Source organism: Herpailurus yagouaroundi, unplaced genomic scaffold (assembly GCF_014898765.1).
Source record: "Herpailurus yagouaroundi ecotype Mexico unplaced genomic scaffold, PumYag 77, whole genome shotgun sequence".
Classification (NCBI taxonomy): domain Eukaryota; kingdom Metazoa; phylum Chordata; class Mammalia; order Carnivora; family Felidae; genus Herpailurus; species Herpailurus yagouaroundi.
Genome location: NW_024412388.1, coordinates 72,848,795 through 72,869,134, shown reverse-complemented (window position 1 = coordinate 72,869,134; position 20,340 = coordinate 72,848,795). Strand labels below are relative to the sequence as shown.

The 20,340-nt window shown below is 37.6% G+C and overlaps 1 protein-coding gene and 1 long non-coding RNA gene across 6 annotated transcripts in view; one reads left to right on the top strand and one right to left on the bottom strand.

Moving 5' to 3' along the window:
- The window catches only part of COL24A1 (collagen type XXIV alpha 1 chain), a 405,325-nt gene extending 402,107 nt beyond the window's left edge, over window positions 1-3,218 (top strand). For 3 of the 5 annotated variants that reach the window (XM_040470847.1, XM_040470844.1, XM_040470848.1), the window contains one exon: window positions 1,751-3,218. In XM_040470847.1, coding sequence (XP_040326781.1) covers window positions 1,751-1,897 — 147 coding nt within the window. In that variant the 3' untranslated portion in view covers window positions 1,898-3,218. The remainder of the gene's footprint in view (window positions 1-1,750) is intronic. The other 2 variants (XM_040470846.1, XM_040470845.1) reach the window with 1 other exon arrangement.
- LOC121027411 (uncharacterized) overlaps window positions 1-20,256 on the bottom strand; it is a 25,836-nt gene extending 5,580 nt beyond the window's left edge. The window contains exons 1-2 of the long non-coding RNA XR_005788728.1: window positions 20,104-20,256; window positions 16,578-16,598 (exon numbers count right to left, since the gene is read on the bottom strand). This is a non-coding gene — a long non-coding RNA (uncharacterized LOC121027411). The remainder of the gene's footprint in view (window positions 1-16,577; window positions 16,599-20,103) is intronic.
- Between the last annotated feature and the right edge of the window lie 84 nt (window positions 20,257-20,340).

The following is a 20,340-nucleotide window of genomic DNA, read 5'->3' as shown; positions in this document are numbered from 1 at the left end:
AAGAAGAAGAAGAAGAAGAAGAAGAAGAAGAAGAAGAAGAAGAAGAAATAATGACAACAACAACAATAATAATAACATCAATAATTCCTACTACTAGTTATCAGGGCTTTATTATATAGCAAGTACCCTGTATTACGTACATTATTTTATTTAATTATAACAGCTTTGTAAAGAAGTCTCTCTTAATAAGAAAGTGAAAGCACTGAGAGGTTAAATAACTTGCTCAAGTCATCCAGCTAATTAGTGAAGACTAGGAAATAAACACCAAGTGTGTTTAACTCCAAAGCCCATGCCACACCATACGGGTAGGTACTTTAACTGAAAACTCATTTAATCCTCACAACTGTGTGAGGTTTTTATTTTTCACATTTTGTATGTAAAGAGACTGGTTGTACCTGGATTTCTATCAAAGTCTGTTCCAGGCCAAAATCTGTGCACTAAAACACCACGCTAGGCTTATTTTTGCAACCGTCTTCTACTTTTCCAACTGTTTTTTGTTTGTATGTTTGTTTTTATTCATGTCATTACCTTTCTCTGAAATGCCTTCTCTCCCTCTCTAACCAAGTGGCAACTTTAGGCATACGTTAAAGCCCATCTTAAGTTCTGAATTCCGAACTCATGAAGCTTCCCCTGAGTGCTTCAGTGGGAAATGGGGACTTCAGCATTCGCTGTCTACATTATTTATATTATACTTCTGGCATATTGTCTTGTGTTATGTCTATATGTTTGCGTTTCCCCTCTCTCCAACTAGATGTATAAGCTGCTAGTATTCAAACACCAGAACTGATTTATTCATCTTCATATTTCCCAAGCACTGTAAGAAAGTAGAGGATTGAATCTTATTCAACTGGGTCAACTGTACTTAGTGCTCAATAAATATTGCTCGAAAGACTTAACGAGTTATTCTAATGGTGTCTTACACACCGAACTCTAGTTCTAGGTATAACACCAAGCTGATGACTAGTACGTGGAATTCATAGCTTAAATAATCTCTAAGGATCCTTCACACTTTAAAATTTATATAATAATTCAGTAAATGAGGAAGTGAATAAACTTAAAAAGCTTCACAAAACTAGTCAATTGTGTTTATCTATTTTATCTTGTTGAATCGTAATCATAAGGTGTTTTTGTTCCATAGTAAAATTTATCAGAAACAAAAGAGCATATAGTATGTAAGAAAAACAGAAAGGCCTAGAAAGAGGAGAGGAAAGAAACTATATAAACAGTAACCACAGACTGGCAATAAAGAAAGCTAAAAGATGATTTACATAATTATAATTTGCTTCTGACTGAAGCAATTCTGGTTATTTCCTACCTAAAGTGCATAAAGGTTGAGATAGCTCATTGCCTTTCATCCAAGAAGAATGCCCATCCTGAAGAACCAGTCCCACGTAAAGGAACACAGAGCAGATGGGTGTTACTTATATTAGGAATATATTAGGAATATTAGGAACAGCCTTCGTACCGATCCACAGAGAGCAGAAGCAGAAGCCTTAGCCTCATAGACTGAAAACTCAGAACACATACTGCCATTTAGAGAAAAGAATAAACCATGTCTTCAATTAGTCATAGTGATTGTTAACCACTGAGCACTTAACTCTGTGCCAGCACTTACTTTCTAGGGACTTCCTATTCATTAGCTCTAACCCTTAAACTAAGCTGCATTGTCTGACAGCGAAGGGCATTGTCTGCCGAGAATGATTGCTAATGACACAATTACCTATCAAAGCACTTTGTTCTTGTTTTACAGATTCAAGATGGCAGCTGGCATAAGGCAAAATTCCTTTTTCACACCCAGGACCCTAATCAGCTTCCAGTAATTGAAGTACAAAAACTTCCTCTTCTCAAAACTGACAGGAAGTACTACATTGAAAGCAGTTCTGTATGCTTTCTCTAAGGTTTCTGAATTAGTTCAGAATTCTTGCTGTTGGCCAGGTAATTGCTGCAGAGGGAAAAATATAGACAGAAAGATACTATCATTGTGAAATGCATGGAATAAAGCATTGGCTAAATCTTAAAGAATCTCAGGAAGAAAAGATTTCCTCCTAAGAAGGAGAAAAGGCATTTTTAAAGGACTATAATTGATAAAGTATTTAATTCTTTTAAAAATTATATTGATCTGTGCTTTCTTAGAGAATTCCCTAGAACTGAAAATTTATAAACATGGAATTCTTCAGGGTATCCTATATTTTTTGACTGAGAGCAAAGTACCCATTAGACAGCTGGAGCTGCAGAGCACTATGGAAGCAATACTGGCTAATGCTCCCAAATGTGCAATGCTTCTGTCTAAAAATTACAAGCCACAGTCTAATATGTCTTATTTTCCCAAATACTAAGCTGTATTCAGGTCCCCGATGGGCATATACATCTTAGCCGGTGGTACACTACCTCTTACGTGTTGCCTTTTTGTGTTGCTTGGTGCTCTTTCTAAAACAAGGTGCTTGTGGCTTTCATAGACTATTTTATTTCTTTTTTCGTCTTTGTCATTCTTTAAGAGTGTATGTACTGGTTACATCAAGACATGTTTTGGTTGTTAGTACTTATTTTAATTTGTTTGGTTACATACTTAATAACAAGTGGAACATTATTTATGTGAAGTCCTTGTTCTATTTTAAAATTCTCTTTGTGGATATAGAAGCAAAGCCAGCGCACTGTAACCTGTGCTTATGCACAAGAGAATTAGGAGGTTTCTTTTGTTTTTATTTTTTAAATTGTTGTAAAAAATATTACAAGCCAGCTACATCCAGTAGTAGGTTTGGGTTAGAGTTTGGGGTTGTGATATACTATGTTTAAAAATCCATGATCATCTGGAATGATACTATGTATATATATATTTTGTAAAGTTTTAATTCAGCAAATCTTTTGAAATTGCTGCTGTTTTAAATTATAAAAACCATTATTTCTGCTTCATAGGAATTACATGTCTTGTAGTATTCATTGACTTTATTTCATTATTCTTAAATTTAATGTGTTGGGATCTAAAAGAATTCAACTTACCAGTCTTTAAAGCAACATTCAGGAGAAAAAAAAGTCTTTAGCCATTTAAAATAGGCTCAGCCCATTCAGACTTCCCTTGTTGTCAGAGAAATGTTAGATCAGTATTAAAAGAGAAATATTATACCTTTTGGTATATAGAAAAACTTATACATTCATTATAAACATATCTTTAGCCACAGCAAACCATACTTATCTATAATAAAAATATGCTTTAAATCTTTTTTGGTGGTATTTGTTTTTCTTCTTCTGTGATCACATCCTTTTTTATTTCAAGTTTATTTATTTATTTTGAGATGGTGGGGGAGGAACAGAGAGAGAAGGAGAGAGAGATAATCTTAAGCAGACTCCCAGTGCAGATCCTGATGTGGGGCTCGAACTCACAAACCATGAGATTGTGACCTGAGCCAAAACCAAGAGTCGGACGCTTAACCAAATGAGCCACCCAGACACCCCAACCATATCCTTTTATTACATATGATGGCCCTCTGGAATAGTCCTTTTGTACGTTTACATTATTAGAAAGCATCTGTTACATACCTATAAGAGGATTACAGGGCTTATTTCCTATTTGTACAAAATAAAGTCATGGCACAGAATAAATACTCCCATATATGGTCAACTGATTTTTAACGAAGGTGCCAAGACCATTCAATGGGAAAAAGATAGTTTTTTCAACAAATGGTGCTGGGAAAATTGGATATCCACCTGTAAAAGAATGAAGTTGGACCCTTATCTGGTATCATATACAAAACAACTCAAAATGGATCAAAGCCCTAAATGTAAGAGCTAAAACTATAAAACTCTTGGAAGAAAACATAGGGGAAAGTCTTCACAACATTGGATTTAGCAATTATTTCTTGGATATGACACTAAAAGCACTTTCAAAACGAGTAAAAGACAAATTGGACTACATCAATATTAAGAACTTCTGTACATCAAAGGACACTATCAAGAGAGTGAAAAGACATCCCACAGAATAGGAGAAAATATTTGCAAAACATCTATCTAAAAAAGGAATTAATATCCCAGATATGTTTTTTAAAACTCCTACAACTCAAAAAACAATCAATCTAATTAAAAAGTGGGCAAAGGACTTAACAGACATTTCTCCAAAGAAGATATATAAATGGCCAACAAATGAAAAGATACTCAACATTACTAGTTATTAGGAAAATGCAAATCAAAACCACAAATACCACTTCACACTCATTACGATGGCTATTATCCAAAAGAAAAAAAAAATGAAAATAACAAGGGTTGGTGAGGATGTGAAGAAAGCAGAACCCTTCTACACTGCTGGTGAGAATGTAAAATGGTGCAAACATTGTGGAAAATAGTTTGGCAGTTTCTCAAAAGTTAAATATAGAGTTACCATATGACCCAGTAATTCTACTTTGTGTATTTACCCAAAAGAATCGAAAGAAGGGACTCAAACAGATATTTGTACACAAGTGTTCATAGAAGTATTATTCAGAATAGCCAAAAGATGGAAATAACCCAACTATGCATCAACAGATGAACCGATAAACAAAATTTGGTGTGTACATACAATGGAACACACAATGTGAATGTACTTAATGCAACTGAATTGTATGCTTAAACTTATTTAAAATGACCAATGTTATGTTGTACATTTTACCACAATTTTTTTAAATGGGGCTATGGCAAAAATGTCTGATATCCTGCTTGAGGAACACGGAAATGTTTTTGTTTTGTTTTAAGCTTATTTTGAGAGAGAGAGAGAGAGAGAGGATGCCTGAGGGGCAGAGAGAGGGGGAGAGAGAGAGAGAGTCCTAAGTAGGTTCCACACCAGCAACATAGAGCCCAATGCAGGGCTTGAATTCATGAATCATGAAATCATGACCTGAGCTGAAATCAACAGTCAGACACTTAACCAACTGAGCCACCCAGATACCCCAGAATTTTTTTTTTAAGGTGTACAGGTAGGTTGATTCTAAATGAAAGAAACCAGTTTGTTCTCTAATTTCAGTCTATGTACTATACCTTTTGTTTCCCTCCCAAAAAACTTATTTCAGAGACATAAGTAGTTTTCCTAGATATCATTTAAGAAATATATATAGAAATACCTTACTTTATGTTTTTGTTTTTGAAATATTAAATTTAAAGCACATTTTAATTAACGTAATCATGGGCAGTATAGTATGTATAGTGATTAAGAGTACTCTGTGGATTAGTTGTATGACTTTGGGTATATTATATATTCTTCATTGTCTCAGTTTCTTCATTGCAAAATGAGGATAATAAAAGTAAAATTCTGTATGAATTAGGATGCTTAGAGAAACAGAATCAATGGGAGATATAGAGGTAGAGATTTTATATATAATATACATGTAATATTATAAATGTATAATATAAAAAATATTTTTATTTTATGTTTTTTACGGAAATTTACTACAAGGAATTGGCTTACACAATTATGGAAGCTGAGAATTCCCACAATCTACTGTCTATAACTAGAGATCCAGGAAGGCCAGTGATGTAATTTGGTAAAGTCCAAAGGCCGGAGAACCAGGGGAGCCGGTAGCTTAAAATACAGTGTGGGGGCTGCAGAAGATGAGAGGTCCCAACTCAAGCAAGCAGACAAAGCAAAAAGGAACAAATTCTTCCTTACTCTGCCTTTTTGTTTGATTCAGGCCTTCAGTGGATTGCATGATGCCCGCTCACGCTGTGGTAGAGGGACAATTTACTTCTAAATCCACTGGTTCAAAGGCTAATCTCACCCAGAAATACCCTCACAGACACACCCAGAAATAATTTTTAATATGGGCACCGATAGCTAGTCAAATTGATACATACAATTAACTATCACACTTTCTCACTGGGTGGTTGAGTGGATTCAAGAAATTGACACGGGAAAGTATAAAACTGCCTGGCATAAAGCTGCTATCGTCTTCATCAGCAACAGTGTCATCATCATCAACATCATTAAAGATTTTAAGTGTTCCAATGATAAGCTCCATGATAGTTATCACCAAAGGACATTGTGATGAATTCCTTAATAAAGTTATTCATCTGTTTTAAAGCCAGGCCATCCCCATAATTTGTTTTGTGACAATACATTTTATATTTTAATAATAAATACGAAGGCTCTCTAAAAATAAGGTGCAACTGTAACAGTATACAATTACAAAATGTGTTGGGGCGCCTGGGTGGCGCAGTCGGTTAAGCGTCCGACTTCAGCCAGGTCACGATCTCGCGGTCCGTGAGTTCGAGCCCCGCGTCGGGCTCTGGGCTGATGGCTCAAGAGCCTGGAGCCTGTTTCCGATTCTGTGTCTCCCTCTCTCTCTGCCCCTCCCCCGTTCATGCTCTGTCTCTCTCTGTCCCAAAAATAAATAAAAAACGATGAAAAAAAATTTAAAAAAAAAACAAAAAAAAAAAACAAAATGTGCCTTCCTTTTCTCCCCATTTGTATATATTAATGTAGGAATTACAGTGGTCATTTTAAATAAATATCATAAATGTTGTTTGTAATATAAAACCAGAGCAGAAGGAATATTGGATTTAGATGCATAAAACATGAATTCAGTTCTAACCCTCTCACTCACTGGTTTTGAGTACTTGGTTAAGTCACTAATTCTCTGTTTCCTTATCTATATTGGGCAAATTTATTTTTGTCTGCTCCTGGTTATAGGAAGTAAGTGTGTTAAAATCTCCAACTGTGATTATGTATATGCCTGTTTCTCCTTTTACCTCCCACATTTTTGCTTTATACTTGTAATTAGTTGCGTTCAAATTTACCATAGCTTTATCCAGAGGTATGCTGGTAAATGTTTAATAACTAGCTCTCTAGGGTGAAAAGAGAAACAATCCTTGCTTCATAGGGTTAGCCAGTTTTTATGGTGTAAATTCTTGGGACCATACCAATTCTGTATTGTTTTTAGTGTCTACATGGTATATCTTTCTTCATATTTTTATTTTTAACATCTCTTCATCCTTTTGTTTAGGCATATCTGTTACACTCAGCATATGATTGGTTATATTTTTGTTTATTTTTAATCTATTTTGAGAATTTTAGACTTTTAATTAGAGTATTTAGTCTGTTTAGTTAATGTAATTACTGTTATATTTGCATTGAAACCTGGTATTTTACTATTCTTTTGTATTTGTCTCATCTGTTTAATTTGTTTCTTTTTTCCTTCTTTCTTGCCCTCCTTTGGATTGGTAAAATGAGGTTACATAAATTAGTATTTTCCAGACAACTCACAGATATTATAAAACTTTAATTCCATCTATCTCTCAGACATTTTGGAGTGTTATTGTCAGTTATTTTAATTGTGCACATATTTAGAATCCTATAGGATATTTTTATTTTCTGATATTTTAAACTGACAATACTTACTTCGTTTTATTTACCTACTTATACGTTCTTGTACTTTTCTTCCTTTATTCCTTGAATTTTCCTTCTGGAGAACTCCCTTAAGTATTTCTTTTTTTTTTAATTTTTTTAAGTTTATTTATTTTTTGAGAGACAGAGCATGAGTAGGGGAGGGGCAGAGAAAGAGAGGGAGTCACATTCTGAAGCAGGCTCCAGGCTCTGAGCTGTCAGCACAGAGCCCAACGTGGGGCTCAGACTCACAAACTGTGAGATCATGACCTGAGCCGAAGTCAGACACTTAACCAACCGAGCCACCCAGGCGCCCCAAGTATTTCTTTAATAAGTTCTCTGTTTTCTGTTTGTCTAAAAACAATTTTGTCTATAGGACAATTTCACTGGGTATAGAAGTCCAGATTGTCAGGCATTTTCTTTCTAAGGATGCCTCTACTGTCCTATAATGTCATCATTTTTGTTGAAAAATGCTACAAGTTTGGGGTTTGTTTATTTGAAGTTTTTTTTTCTTTAAAGAGTGTTTTTTCTATCTAAAGATAAAATTCTTTGTTGCATTTTTTTCTGCAGTTTGGGATGTGTCAATCTAATGTCTCTGGCCTCTACTGTTTGTGTTGAGAAGTCATCATTCATATTGTTTTTCCCCATATGTAATAGGTCATCTTCTCCTGCTTCTTTCAAGGTCACCTAAAATATGCTTTTATAGAGGCAAAGTTACCATGAAGCTAATAAATTTAAGTTTTAGGGTCCCAAAGTGGCCTTCAAAATGTCTTCACATGGGCATTTATGTTTGTAAAGTTTGCAGATAGTATAGTAATTTTTAGTTGTTTTCCGTAGAGAGGACCCTAAATTATATGAGCCTTAGGCTTAACAAAACCTAGATCTATCTGCTTTTTGCCTGGGATGAAATATATAAGTAGTTCTTTCTGTAGCAAATAAGTTTTTATTATTTGATGACTACAATAAACAAAGAGAAGGAATGTTGCTAGTGGCACAGAAATGGCCTGAGAAGTAGAAACATGGGGTTTGGCAGCAGGCACCTCAGCATAACTCATTTTCTGACTAAAATGTTAAGTTTGATCCTCCCATACAAGACTAGCAGTTTTTATAGTTTCAGAAATAAATGTAAGCTAAGCCTTCAATGTATTGTGCCCTGCCCTATTCAAGCATAACTTTTTCAACATGACCTACATAGTAATTGGCTCTGAAGGTATGATTAAGTCATTGTCACCTCAGCCTGGGTACACAATTATGCAATTTGGGGGTTTTGGATTCAGAGTCCTGGTATAATTCAAAGCTAAATTAGAAAAATGGCACCTCTAGAGAAGAGCGACCGGTGGGGAATCTGAGTTATCATCTCAGCTGTACCCAGCAGTAGAATTTTAGGACTGCACATAAATGCAAAGTAATCTCAGTAACAAGCCATTAAAAATAATTCGATTTTATTAGGTATCGAGTTTAGGACAAATTTAGAGTTGAAATTAAAAAAATTTCTAATTTATTCAAGCAAACACTGGAAATCCAGTTTCATGAAAAAAAAAACATTCTTCATGAAGGGATACAAATTTCTCTCAACTATTAGAATATAAAAACTTTATTTGTACTTTATTGATATTACATTCAATTTTTCTCACTGGAACAGTTCAATTTGTAAAAGAGGGTAAGCCATTAACTACCAAAACAAATGCCCAGACACGGTATAAAAGATTCAGTTAAAATAATTTTTAATTGTTCCCAAATATTTCCTACACAATTCAGTATACCATAGAAAAATACTATATTTTTTGTCTTCCTACAATGAAAAAATAAAAAAATTTGAACAAAACTTAATTACTAGATATCAAAATGTTTTTGGTTTCATAGTTGGAATTGAGAAATTAAAACAATCAGACTTTATTTAGTTTTGTTTTATAACCAAGTATTGTTCTGGCTGGTAAAACTTACTGCCTTCTGGGTTCAGGTGTTTAAAAGAAAATAAATTTAAAATAAATACATAATAAAATTTTTTTTACAATTTTTTTTTCTAAAATCTTTTTAGAAAGCTATTCCACATACTTCTCTGCTACAAATAGCTATGCCTTCTGTATTAGGTCCTGGATTCCTCTAATAGTAATGACCCAATTGTTGGATTCTTCTAAAGGCTCATCAATTATGATTGAACCTCCTGAATCATGATTTATTTGTTTCATCCAAATAGTGCCTTTGCCAATAATAGATGCAGCCAATTCTTTGGAAACAAATCATCTGTGTTGTAATAATAGGCCCATACAAATCACAGTATGTCATGCTCCCCCACTATAGAATAATCATACCCAGAACCAACCTATGGTTTCTTCTCTGATCACCTACTTCTGTGTCCCAGTCTTAGAACCCAAGCTGAGGAAATGAATCTGGCTCCTGATCACCTATGGAATAAAGAAATTCAAGGCCTTTTCTGAAGGCCTAGAAGGCCACAGTGACTGGGCCTTTTATTACCTGTCATCCTGTTCACCTTCTTTATTCATCAGAGTCAATACATTCCAGCCATACCTAACTTATCTAATGTTCCCTGAAGACACTACATGTTTTCATTCCTGTGCCTGGTAAGTTCTCCTCCTTGTCCTCCTGGCCACCTCCTATTCTTTCTTCAAGTTAGTTTTCCTTGGGAAAAATTTCCTAACTTTCCCCATAAAGGAATGCTTGCTGCTTCCCCTTTAGGTCATATTCTGTCTTCTACACTTGCTTCACTGGGTATTGCTCTTCCCATGCTTGTCTCCCTTCACTAGATGGTGACGTCCCTAAAGGCAGTGTATAGATGTTAATGCTTATAATCACCCAGAATGGCACAGCGTATGATGCAAATAGGTGTTCATATCCTTGATGTCTTCATGTTTTATTGCATAATGTGAACCAGAGACTATGCTCTGAGTTGGCAATTCAAACTGAGCAAAAAAGCAAGGTCCCTGTGCTTGATGAGCTTACCATCTAGCAGAGAAACTGATGCTAAGCAAATGACAATATTCATGAATATATTATTACAATGTGAAACAAGTGCTTTGAAAGAAACACACACACACACACACACACACACACACACACACACAGACTGTGACTTAGGTCCAGCAGAGAGAAGAAGGAGCGCCTAATGAATGCTTCCTTAGGAAAGCCGGGCCTACTTTTGCTGGCTGAAGGATGGGTAATTAGAGATGAGGTTGAAGAGAAGATAAGGGTCAGATTATGAGGGATCTTTGCAAGGCCATAATAAAGCATTAGTTCTTTATCCTAAGAGCAAGTTAAACATTAAAGCATTTTGAGGAGTTAGCATCAAACTTATGATTTGCAAAGATGCTCAGGCTTGCAGGTTGAACAAAGAAGAGACACATATTTATTGACTGAATTAACAAATGAACTACGACACTTAGCTAATTCTTAAATATTTACATTATCTAAATCTCACCTAATTGGAATTTGAATTCTAACAACCTCTTCTAGTACAGCACTGTCCAATAGAAATACATGAGCCACACATGTAATGTAAAATATTCTAATAGCCACATTTAAAAAAGTAAAAAAAAAAGATAAAACAGGTAAAATTAATTTTAATAATATAGTATACATAACCAATATATCTAAAATATTTTTATTGCAACATGTAATCAATATAAAAACGTTATTGAGATATTTTAACATTTTTTTAATGTACTGAATCTTTGAAATCCAGTGAACATTTTATACTTACAGGAAATCTCAATTTGATTAACCACATTCCAAGTGTTCGTAGCCACTGTGGCTAGTGGCTATCATGTTGGACAATGTAACTGTAAATGCCTTCACCCACTGGTTCCCAAACATGACTACACATCGTAAGTATACACAGAGACAGTAGTTAAAAGACTTTCCAGCCAGTACTTAAAAAGGTACTCCATTTTAAGTACCTCTACAGAAAGACCAGAAATCTGTTGTTTATCAAGCACACCATATTTGATGCTGATACAACAGTCCATGGAAAAGTATGTGGGAATTGCTGCATTGCCTCAAAGTTGTGAATATAACAAAACCTTTGTGAATATAATGAAACATCTTACATCCTGGAAAAAACTGAGTAATATCATGGGAAGCCCATAAGAAGGGTGTTTGGGACACCTCTGAAGTCATTTCAGAAAGTTACTATCATCCCTATTTTTAAAGTTCTATCTGAGAAATCCAGCTCCTGAAAAGATAGCAAATTAATAACACTATTATCTCCTAGAGTTCCCAAGTCTAATCCTGAAGATGTTATATAAGTGAGAGGGTGCTAATGAATCTTGGAGCCTCCTCAGAGAGTCTGAGAAACCTGTAGAAGAGGGAAGTGAGTTGGGGCCCATTGCAGTGGGGAAAGAAAGGCCTAGAGTCATAGATGGACACTAATGGAGATGGAACAGGGGTAGAATAGAGGAATAGTGTCTCTGGGTATGCTCTTGTCTACCCACATTACCCTAGGTGGATCACAGCCCACCCCAACTTGAGATGGGCATAACACAGCAAGGCCAGCTGAACACCTGCCAATGGAGGTGGCATAACATCAGGGAAGCTGATAACTATACGTACAGGTTGGGTTGCAACAGGTTCTCTTCCTTCTACCCCGGATTCTGGGTAATACCACAGAACACAGTAGCTCTTGAGAGCAATGGCAAATGCAGGCATACTGGGAGATGGCCTGAGGGGCATATTCTCCTCATGGATGAACAGATTCTTTCTAATGGAGCCCTGGCTATAACACCAGAAGCTTTCTACCCACTCTCCTCCTTACCCACCACCTGGAAAAAAAATCAGGATCATAATCCAAGTCTCAGGATTTTGAGCCTCCCTTTCAAGTATGAATTACAGTTGAAGTTGCAGATATTCCCACATGAATATGAGATCACAGGGGAAAATATTAATGTATCTGAGGAGTATAATCCAAAATTTCTTAGAAAACTGGACAATTTGTACTAGCAGAGCAGAATTAATGGATTTTTTTTAAGTAAGAAATTTGAATGAGTAATGTCCAAAGAGATAAGGGAGAATATTAGCAATATGAAGCAATAATAAGCTGGATAAACTGCTGTATACATTTTATACATATTTGTGAAAAATACGGTGATTGAAATGAACTTAGTGGATGGACTAAGATTGGATACGATCAAATAACAAATCAGCAAGGTAGAAATTAGTTAGGGAATTCTCCCAGAAAGCATAAAGAACCCTGATAACAAAACCTGACAACATTACAAGAAGAGAGAGCTACAGACAAACATCTGTCATAAACATATATGAGATCTCCTAAATAAAATATCAGCTTGTCTTAAAAAAATTAAAAGACAATCTGACAATGATATTGTTAAGTGACATTAAATGAATGAGTGACATTCCATTTTCATGGACTGTAAGACACACCATTGTTAAAATGCTAATCGTCTCCAACTGATCTACATATTCCACCCAATCCCTGTCAAAATTCCAGCAAATTCTTATGTAGAAATTGATAAACTCATCCTGACATTTATATGGACATGCGAAATACCAAGAATAGCCGACACATTTAAAAAATATATATTTTGGGGAGCCTGGGTGGCTCAGTCGGTTAAGCGTCCGACTTCAGCCAGGTCACGATCTCGCGGTCCGTGAGTTCGAGCCCCGCGACGGGCTCTGGGCTGATGGCTCAGAGCCTGGAGCCTGCTTCCGATTCTGTGTCTCCCTCTCTCTCTGCCCCTCCCCCGTTCATGCTCTGTCTCTCTCTGTCTCAAAAATAAATAAAAAACGTTTAAAAAAAATTTTTTTTAAATATATATTTTGAGTATAGTGGGCACACAATGTTACATTAGTTTCAGGTGTACAACATGGCAATTCAACACTTCTATCTCTTATACAATCCTTACCAACACAATATTGAAAAAGAACCAATGTAGGAGGACTTAATTACCCAGTTTTAAAACTAAACAAAAAATTGCAGTAGTCAAGGAAGTTTGTGGTATTGGTACAAAGATAGGCATACACATCAATGAAACAGAATAGAAAGTCCAGAAATAAATCCTTACATTTGTGGCCACCTATTTTTGACAAAATATCAAGGCAATTCAAAAGGGAAGGATGGCCTTTCCAACAAATGGTGCTTGGATCAGAAGAGAATTGTGAAAAATAAATCAATTAATTTGCACTATAAAAAAACTCAAAATGGATTATAAATCTAAAGGTAAGGGCTAAAACTATAAAGCTTTTTAAAAATATAGGAGAAAATCTTTGGGATGTTGGGCAAGCCAAAAATTTATTAGTATGACACCAAAAGCAGAATTCATTTAAAGAACTGATAAACTAGACTTCATTAAAGTGTAAAACTTATGCTCTTTTAAAAGACAAAATTAGGAAAATTAAAAACAAGCCATATACTGGCAGAATACATTTGCAAACCATACAAGGACTCGGTATTATCTATTGCTGTGTAGCAACTGCCCCGAAACTTAGCAGTTTAATACATTAAATATTTATTATGTCACACAATTTTCTGAATGTGAGGAATCGGCGCAACTGTTGGCCAGAGCTACAGCCATGTCAAGACTCGACTAGAACTAGAGAATCTGCTTCTGAGCTCACTCACATGGCTGTTAGCAGGCCTCCGTTCCTTGCTGGTTGTTGCTGGGGCTGCTGTAAGAATATCGGACAAACTGTATGGCTTAAATAACGGAAACTTACTTTTTTTTTTAATGTTTATTTTTGAAAGAGAGAGACAGAGACAGAGCACAAGAGGGGGAGGGGCAGAGACAGAGAGAGGGAGACACAGAATCTGAAACACGCTCCAGGCTCTGAGCTGTCAGCACAGAGCCTGACACTGAGCTCAAACTCAAATACTGTGAGATCATGACCTGTGTTGAAGTTGGACATTTAACCAACTGAGCCACCCAGGTGCCCCCAGAAACTTATTTTCTAATAGTACTGCAGGCTGGCAGTCCAGGATCAAGTGTTGGCGGTTTGGATTCTTCTGAGGCCTGTCTTTGTAGATGACCTCCTTCTTGCTGTGTCTTCACATGGTCTTTTCTCTGTGTGCATATATCCCTGATCTTTTTGTGTCCAAATTTCCCCTTCTAGATATACACCAGTCATACTGAATTAGGTTCCACCTGAATGGCCTCAGTTTAAGTCAATCACCTTTCTAATGGACTTATCTCCAAATATAGCCACACTTTGAGGTACTAGGAGTTAGGGTTTCAACATATGAAGTGTGGAGGGACACTTCACTTCACTGTTACATGAGCCCTCCTGGTAGGGCAATTCAGAACATGATAGCTTGCTTTCCCCAGAGTGAAGTGGGAAAGAGAGTAATAGAGCAATTGCCTGAAAGAGTAACCACAGCCATTTTTCAAACCTAGTTTCAGGAGCACCACAATATACTTCTGTATGCTGTCGGCAACACAGACAAATCCTGGATAATTTGGGAAAGTTTTATATCATTAAGGAATATCTTGGTAGCTATCTACCCAAGATTTTTATCCATAATATATGAAGAACTACTATAATTTGACAATAAAAAATAACTCAATTAAAAATAGGCAAAAGATTTAAATAAATATTTCAGGGGCGCCTGGGTGGCACAGTCGGTTAAGCGTCCGACTTCAGCCAGGTCACGATCTCGCGGTCCGTGAGTTCGAGCCCCGCATCAGGCTCTGGGCTGATGGCTCAGAGCCTGGAGCCTGTTTCCGATTCTGTGTCTCCCTCTCTCTCTGCTCCTCCCCCGTTCATGCTCTGTCTCTCTCTGTCCCAAAAATAAATAAACGTTGAAAAAAAAAATTTTTTTAAATAAATAAATAAATATTTCACTAATCCAGACAAATGGCCAGTAAGCACATGAAAAAATGCTCAACATCATTAGTTATAAAAGAAATTCAAATTAAATTCATAGTGAGATACGACTATACAACTATAATCAAAAAGACCGACAAGAAACACCAAGTGTCGGGAAGGATGGAGAGGAACTGGAACCCTCATACATTGCCAGTAGGAATGTAAAATGGCATGGCTATTTTGGAAAACAGTTTGACCATTTCTTAAAAATTAAACATAAGGGAGCCTGGGTGGCTCAGTTGGTTAAGCATCCAACTCTTGATTTTGGCTCAGGCCATGATCTCAAGGTTCATGAGCTCAATCCCCACATCAGGCTCTGCACTGACAGTGTGGAACCTGTTTGGGATTCTCTGTCTCCCTCTCTCTCTGCCTCTCGCTCTCAAAAATAAATAAATAAACTTAAAAAAATTAAACATAAACTTGCCATATGGCCTAGAAATTCCACTCCCAGGTATCTACTCAAGAGAAATGAGACTGTATGTGTGTGTGTGTGTGTGTGTGTGTGTGTGTGTATACACACACACATGTATGGGAATGTGGAAACAATTTTTTTCATTATACCAAACCTAGAAACAATCCAAATGCTCATCAATTGATGAATGAACAAAATGTGATATAGCCATACAATGGAATATTATTCAGCAATAAAAAGGAATAAACTACTGGGGCACCTGAGTGGCTCAGTCAGTTGAGCGTCTGACTTTGGCTCAGGTCATGATCTCATGGATTGTGAGTTCAAGCCCCACATCAGGCTTGCTGCTGTCAGTGCAGAGCCCACTTCAGATCCTCTGTCCCTCTCTCTCTCTTTGCCCTTCTCCACTTGTGCTCTCTCAAAAATAAGTAAAACATTTTTAAAAAAGGAATAAAATACTGATACCTGCTACAACATGGATGGATCTCAAAAACTTTATGCAAAATGAAAGAGGCCAGGCTCAAAAGACCACATGTTGTATTATTTCATATGAAATTTCCAGGAAGGGCAAATCTATGGGGAGGGAAAGTACAACAATGGTTGCCTGGGGCTGGATAAGGGAACAGGGATTCACTGCAAATTGGAAAAAGGAAATTTGGGGTTGGGGGGGGTACATGGAAATGCTCTAAAACTGGACTTGGGTGATGGTTGCACAACTATAAAATTTAAAACTAAAATTATTGAATTGTATGTTTATAATAGGTGTATTTTATTTCATGTGAATTATACTTCAGAGAAGTGTTAAAAAGATGCATATGATAAAACAATACTATGTATTTCACAAAGACATATGTATATATAGGGAGCCATATCAAATGTATAAGAGTGAGGGGCAGGGTAATGACAGTAGGGATGTACAAATAGTGACAATATTAAGGAGAGGGTTGTCACACATGAGAAAAATATGCCAAGAACCAGGGATTTGATTACCTCAACTTTGTCCTCCGTGATCTGAAAGAGAAAACAATTAAACAAAGCTATCATCAGTAGGACTTCCAAAATTAATAGTAGGATGAAGAAAATAATACTCATATTTGTAGAATGCTTTACTGTTTACAAAGCTCTTGCACATACATTTTCTCATTTAATTCTCAAAATAGCTCTGTGAAATAAGTATAAATATCTCTATTTCATAAATATATTCACTGAGACTTGGAATGGTCACATAGCTACTGGCAAAGGAGATTTAAACCCAGTGCTTTCCCCTACCTCCCTTAATTGGCTGATCCAATCAGATTTTTTCCCCCAGATATTTGTAATTAGACAAGAGTCTCCATGATTTTATGCACTGAGGATATACAAGTCTTGGAGTTGTGGAGTGGCTGTATTTTTTAGCAAGTTACATGGAGAAGAGAGACAATGCGCCTTCAAAGAAAGAAGAATGAAGCCAATTCAGTGACAAGAGGCCATGTGGCCACAGAGGCACACATTCACATCCTCGTAGCCATGGACATGTGCCACCCAGACAGAGTGCAGTCCAGCTGTCAGCTCTAGCTGCAGAGAGGCCTCTTGCCCACGATCATGCCCTTTCTGGGGCAGACTGTATCAGATGACTGAGTGGGGCAAGATATAAAGTGTGAGGCAGTTCTGCCTGAAGTGGGCCACTCTAAAGAGAGATGCTTTCTCTGAGCCGCGCGTCAAGTTCACCAAGGCTTGTCAGACCTGTATCACAATTTGAATGCTTCCTCTGGCCAATTCTGCTTGCTCTCCTTTCTTTTCACCAGTATTGATTCCTAATAACTCCTATCAGCATTTGTTTCTGAAACGCCCAGCCTGCAATACATCACAACGCATGGCCATACAAAATAAAACTCAGTCCTCCAGTCTTTCTGGTTCCTGCCTCTTGGGTGGACATAGCTGAAATTCCACTTGCTGGCCTTTATCTTAGGCTCTGACCAGAATGTTAATTTTCTGTTTCAGTGCTGCCACTAATAGCTACGTAATCTTGAGCAAATCATTTTATTTCTCTGACTCTTTGTTTTCTTACTTGTCCATTGAAGGGTCGGGAAAGGCCCTTCTAATCCTCCTTCTGCAGTCAGCCATACAGTTGACTGCATAAAGTGTCTGCTGGGCCACTGAAATGATTTTAACCGTCCTTAAAATATACTTTTTCATGACACTTCAGTCACAGCTAAAAGGCTTTCCTAGAAAGCACTCCCAGGTTTCTGGCTGTTAAAATGAACGCGACTATGATTTTGGCAAAGGGCCAGTTCCCAAAGTGGTTAGGGGAGCTGCAAGGTGATGCCTGGCACAGAGGCAGGAAACAGAAGTGATAGTACAGCAAGAAGATATAATCCTAAAGTGAAGGAGCTGGTCTGGTCCCACTATTCCAGTGAGGTGGAAAAAGGAGGGAAAGGAGTTTGAGGAACTGGATAGGAATTCAGTGACAGTTCCATATAACTTCTGCCTCCCTTTCTCTGTCCCTGTCCTGTCTCCAGCCTTGCATACAATGCCATGCTCTATACTCCAACAACCCAAAGTTCTCGCCTTCAGGACCACCCAAGTGTCACTTTTCCTTCAAAACTAGTGTTCAACAATACCACCACAATCTCTGATATTTCCATTAAAACTACAGTCCCACAGCATTGATTGTTTAACTTAGGTAACTGATTAGCTGGGATGCTATTGAAGAGCCTTACTTGCGTAACAATTTTTCCTCCAGTGACTGTGAAAAAAACACACAGATCATAAGAAGAACAAATGTAGGAACAAAAGTTTTTTATTTTTAATTTTTTTTCAACGTTTATTTATTTTGGGGACAGAGAGAGACAGAGCATGAACGGGGGAGGGGCAGAGAGAGGGAGACACAGAATCGGAAACAGGCTCCAGGCTCTGAGCCATCAGCCCAGAGCCCGACGCGGGGCTCGAACTCACGGACCGCAAGATCGTGACCTGGCTGAAGTCGGACGCTTAACCGACTGCACCACCCAGGCGCCCCTAGGAACAAAAGTTTTAAAATCTTACAAAGTCTTTATGCATCTGGTGTCTAATCTGTAGTTCCAGAACTTTCTTTGTGTTCTTAAATGGAAATCCAGATGGTTTTATTTTCTTGAGGATCAACACTCCTTTTTGTTGCTCCCATCTCACAAATCTTATCTTTAGCAAAAACCACAGGGATTCTTCCTGTCATTTCCGCTTTCCCCAGTGTAAATATGTAATCTAGTCTGAAAATCCAGTCAGGCTTTCTTTGACTGCATGTGCATCTAGCACCTCTAAGTATCTCTGAAAGAGACTATCCATATGATTCCTCTGGAAACTTCTTTCTCACTACCCATCAAGAATATTTTACTAAACTTTCCCAATTTACTTCAGTGATCCTTCCAGCACTGCTTAATCCCTGGTGCCCCAACTAGGTTTCAAAATTATCTCCCTCCCTCCCTTCCTCTGCTCACCCAATCAAAATTCTCATTTCCTGACCAACTTGCCAATGAATAATACAGCGAAATGCCCTGCATTGAGGAGGTAATACAAAGCAGCCTACAGGTGAGGAGTCATTTCTTTGAAGTCTCCTTATGCAGCAAGAAAACTGTATCTCCTATGAAGTCTCCTTATACAATGAGAAAAACACCTCGCAGGCATGATGTGATGATTCCTAATATACATAATAGTGTATGTCATAATAATAATTTTGAAAAGTAACTGTGGGTTTTGTTTTAGGATTTTATTTTTAAATAATCTCTACACCTAATGTGGGATTTGAATTTACCACCCTGAGATCAATGGTCCCATGCTCCACTGACTGTGCCAGCCAGGTGGCCCTGTTTTTTGTTGTGTGTGTGTGTGTGTGTGTGTGTGTGTGTGTGTATTTTTTAGATCTGTTCTCGGGGATTGACCTTCTGGCCCACTCTTTAAATAGGGAGATATCTAGATCTAGAGCTAGATAGTCTTAAAGAGAAAATCCTGTAGGATTCTGGGAATGGGAAACTGGCTGTGTTGTGCACTGTTACAGAATTGAAAGAATAAGGGGCGCCTGGGTGGCGCAGTCGGTTGGGCGTCTGACTTCGGCCAGGTCATGATCTCGCGGTCCGTGAGTTCGAGCCCCTCGTCGGGCTCTGGGCTGATGGCTCAGAGCCTGGAGCCTGTTTCCGATTCTGTGTCTCCCTCTCTCTCTGCCCCTCCCCCGTTGATGCTCTGTCTCTCTCTGTCCCAAAAATAAATAAACATTGAAAAAAAAATTAAAAAAAAAAAAGAATTGAAAGAATAAAATTTCTTCTTTCCTATCTGAAACCTCTCAGGATACCCTGTAACACTAGCCACCATATGTTGAGTTTATTTCAGTAACTATTAGCTTATTTCCACGCATGATTCCATTTAATCTTCACAATGATACTAAGATTCGTAATGCAGTCGTCTCCAGAGTACAGGTGAAGAATGAAGCTTGCAGAGGCGTGGTATTAGCTATTTCTTCCATTTTCATACAAGATTCATCCTTAATGCAGATCAGGGTGGGTCTTACCATCCCAAAACTGTCAGGGTTTTACATTGGTCTTCTCCGCCTGGCACTTCTGCTTTGTACGGAAAAGTACGGCCTCGCACAGATGAGGGGGGCGGGGAAAGAGGGCGGAGGCTGCCTCCCCCCAGGGGATGGGTTTGGCGAAGCCCCGCCTCAGAAGAGGGAGGCGTGGCCTCACTCGGATTCTCTCGGAGGCTCCTGGCCCGACTGCCGCAGAGCCGTAAAGGGCTCTAAGAGTCG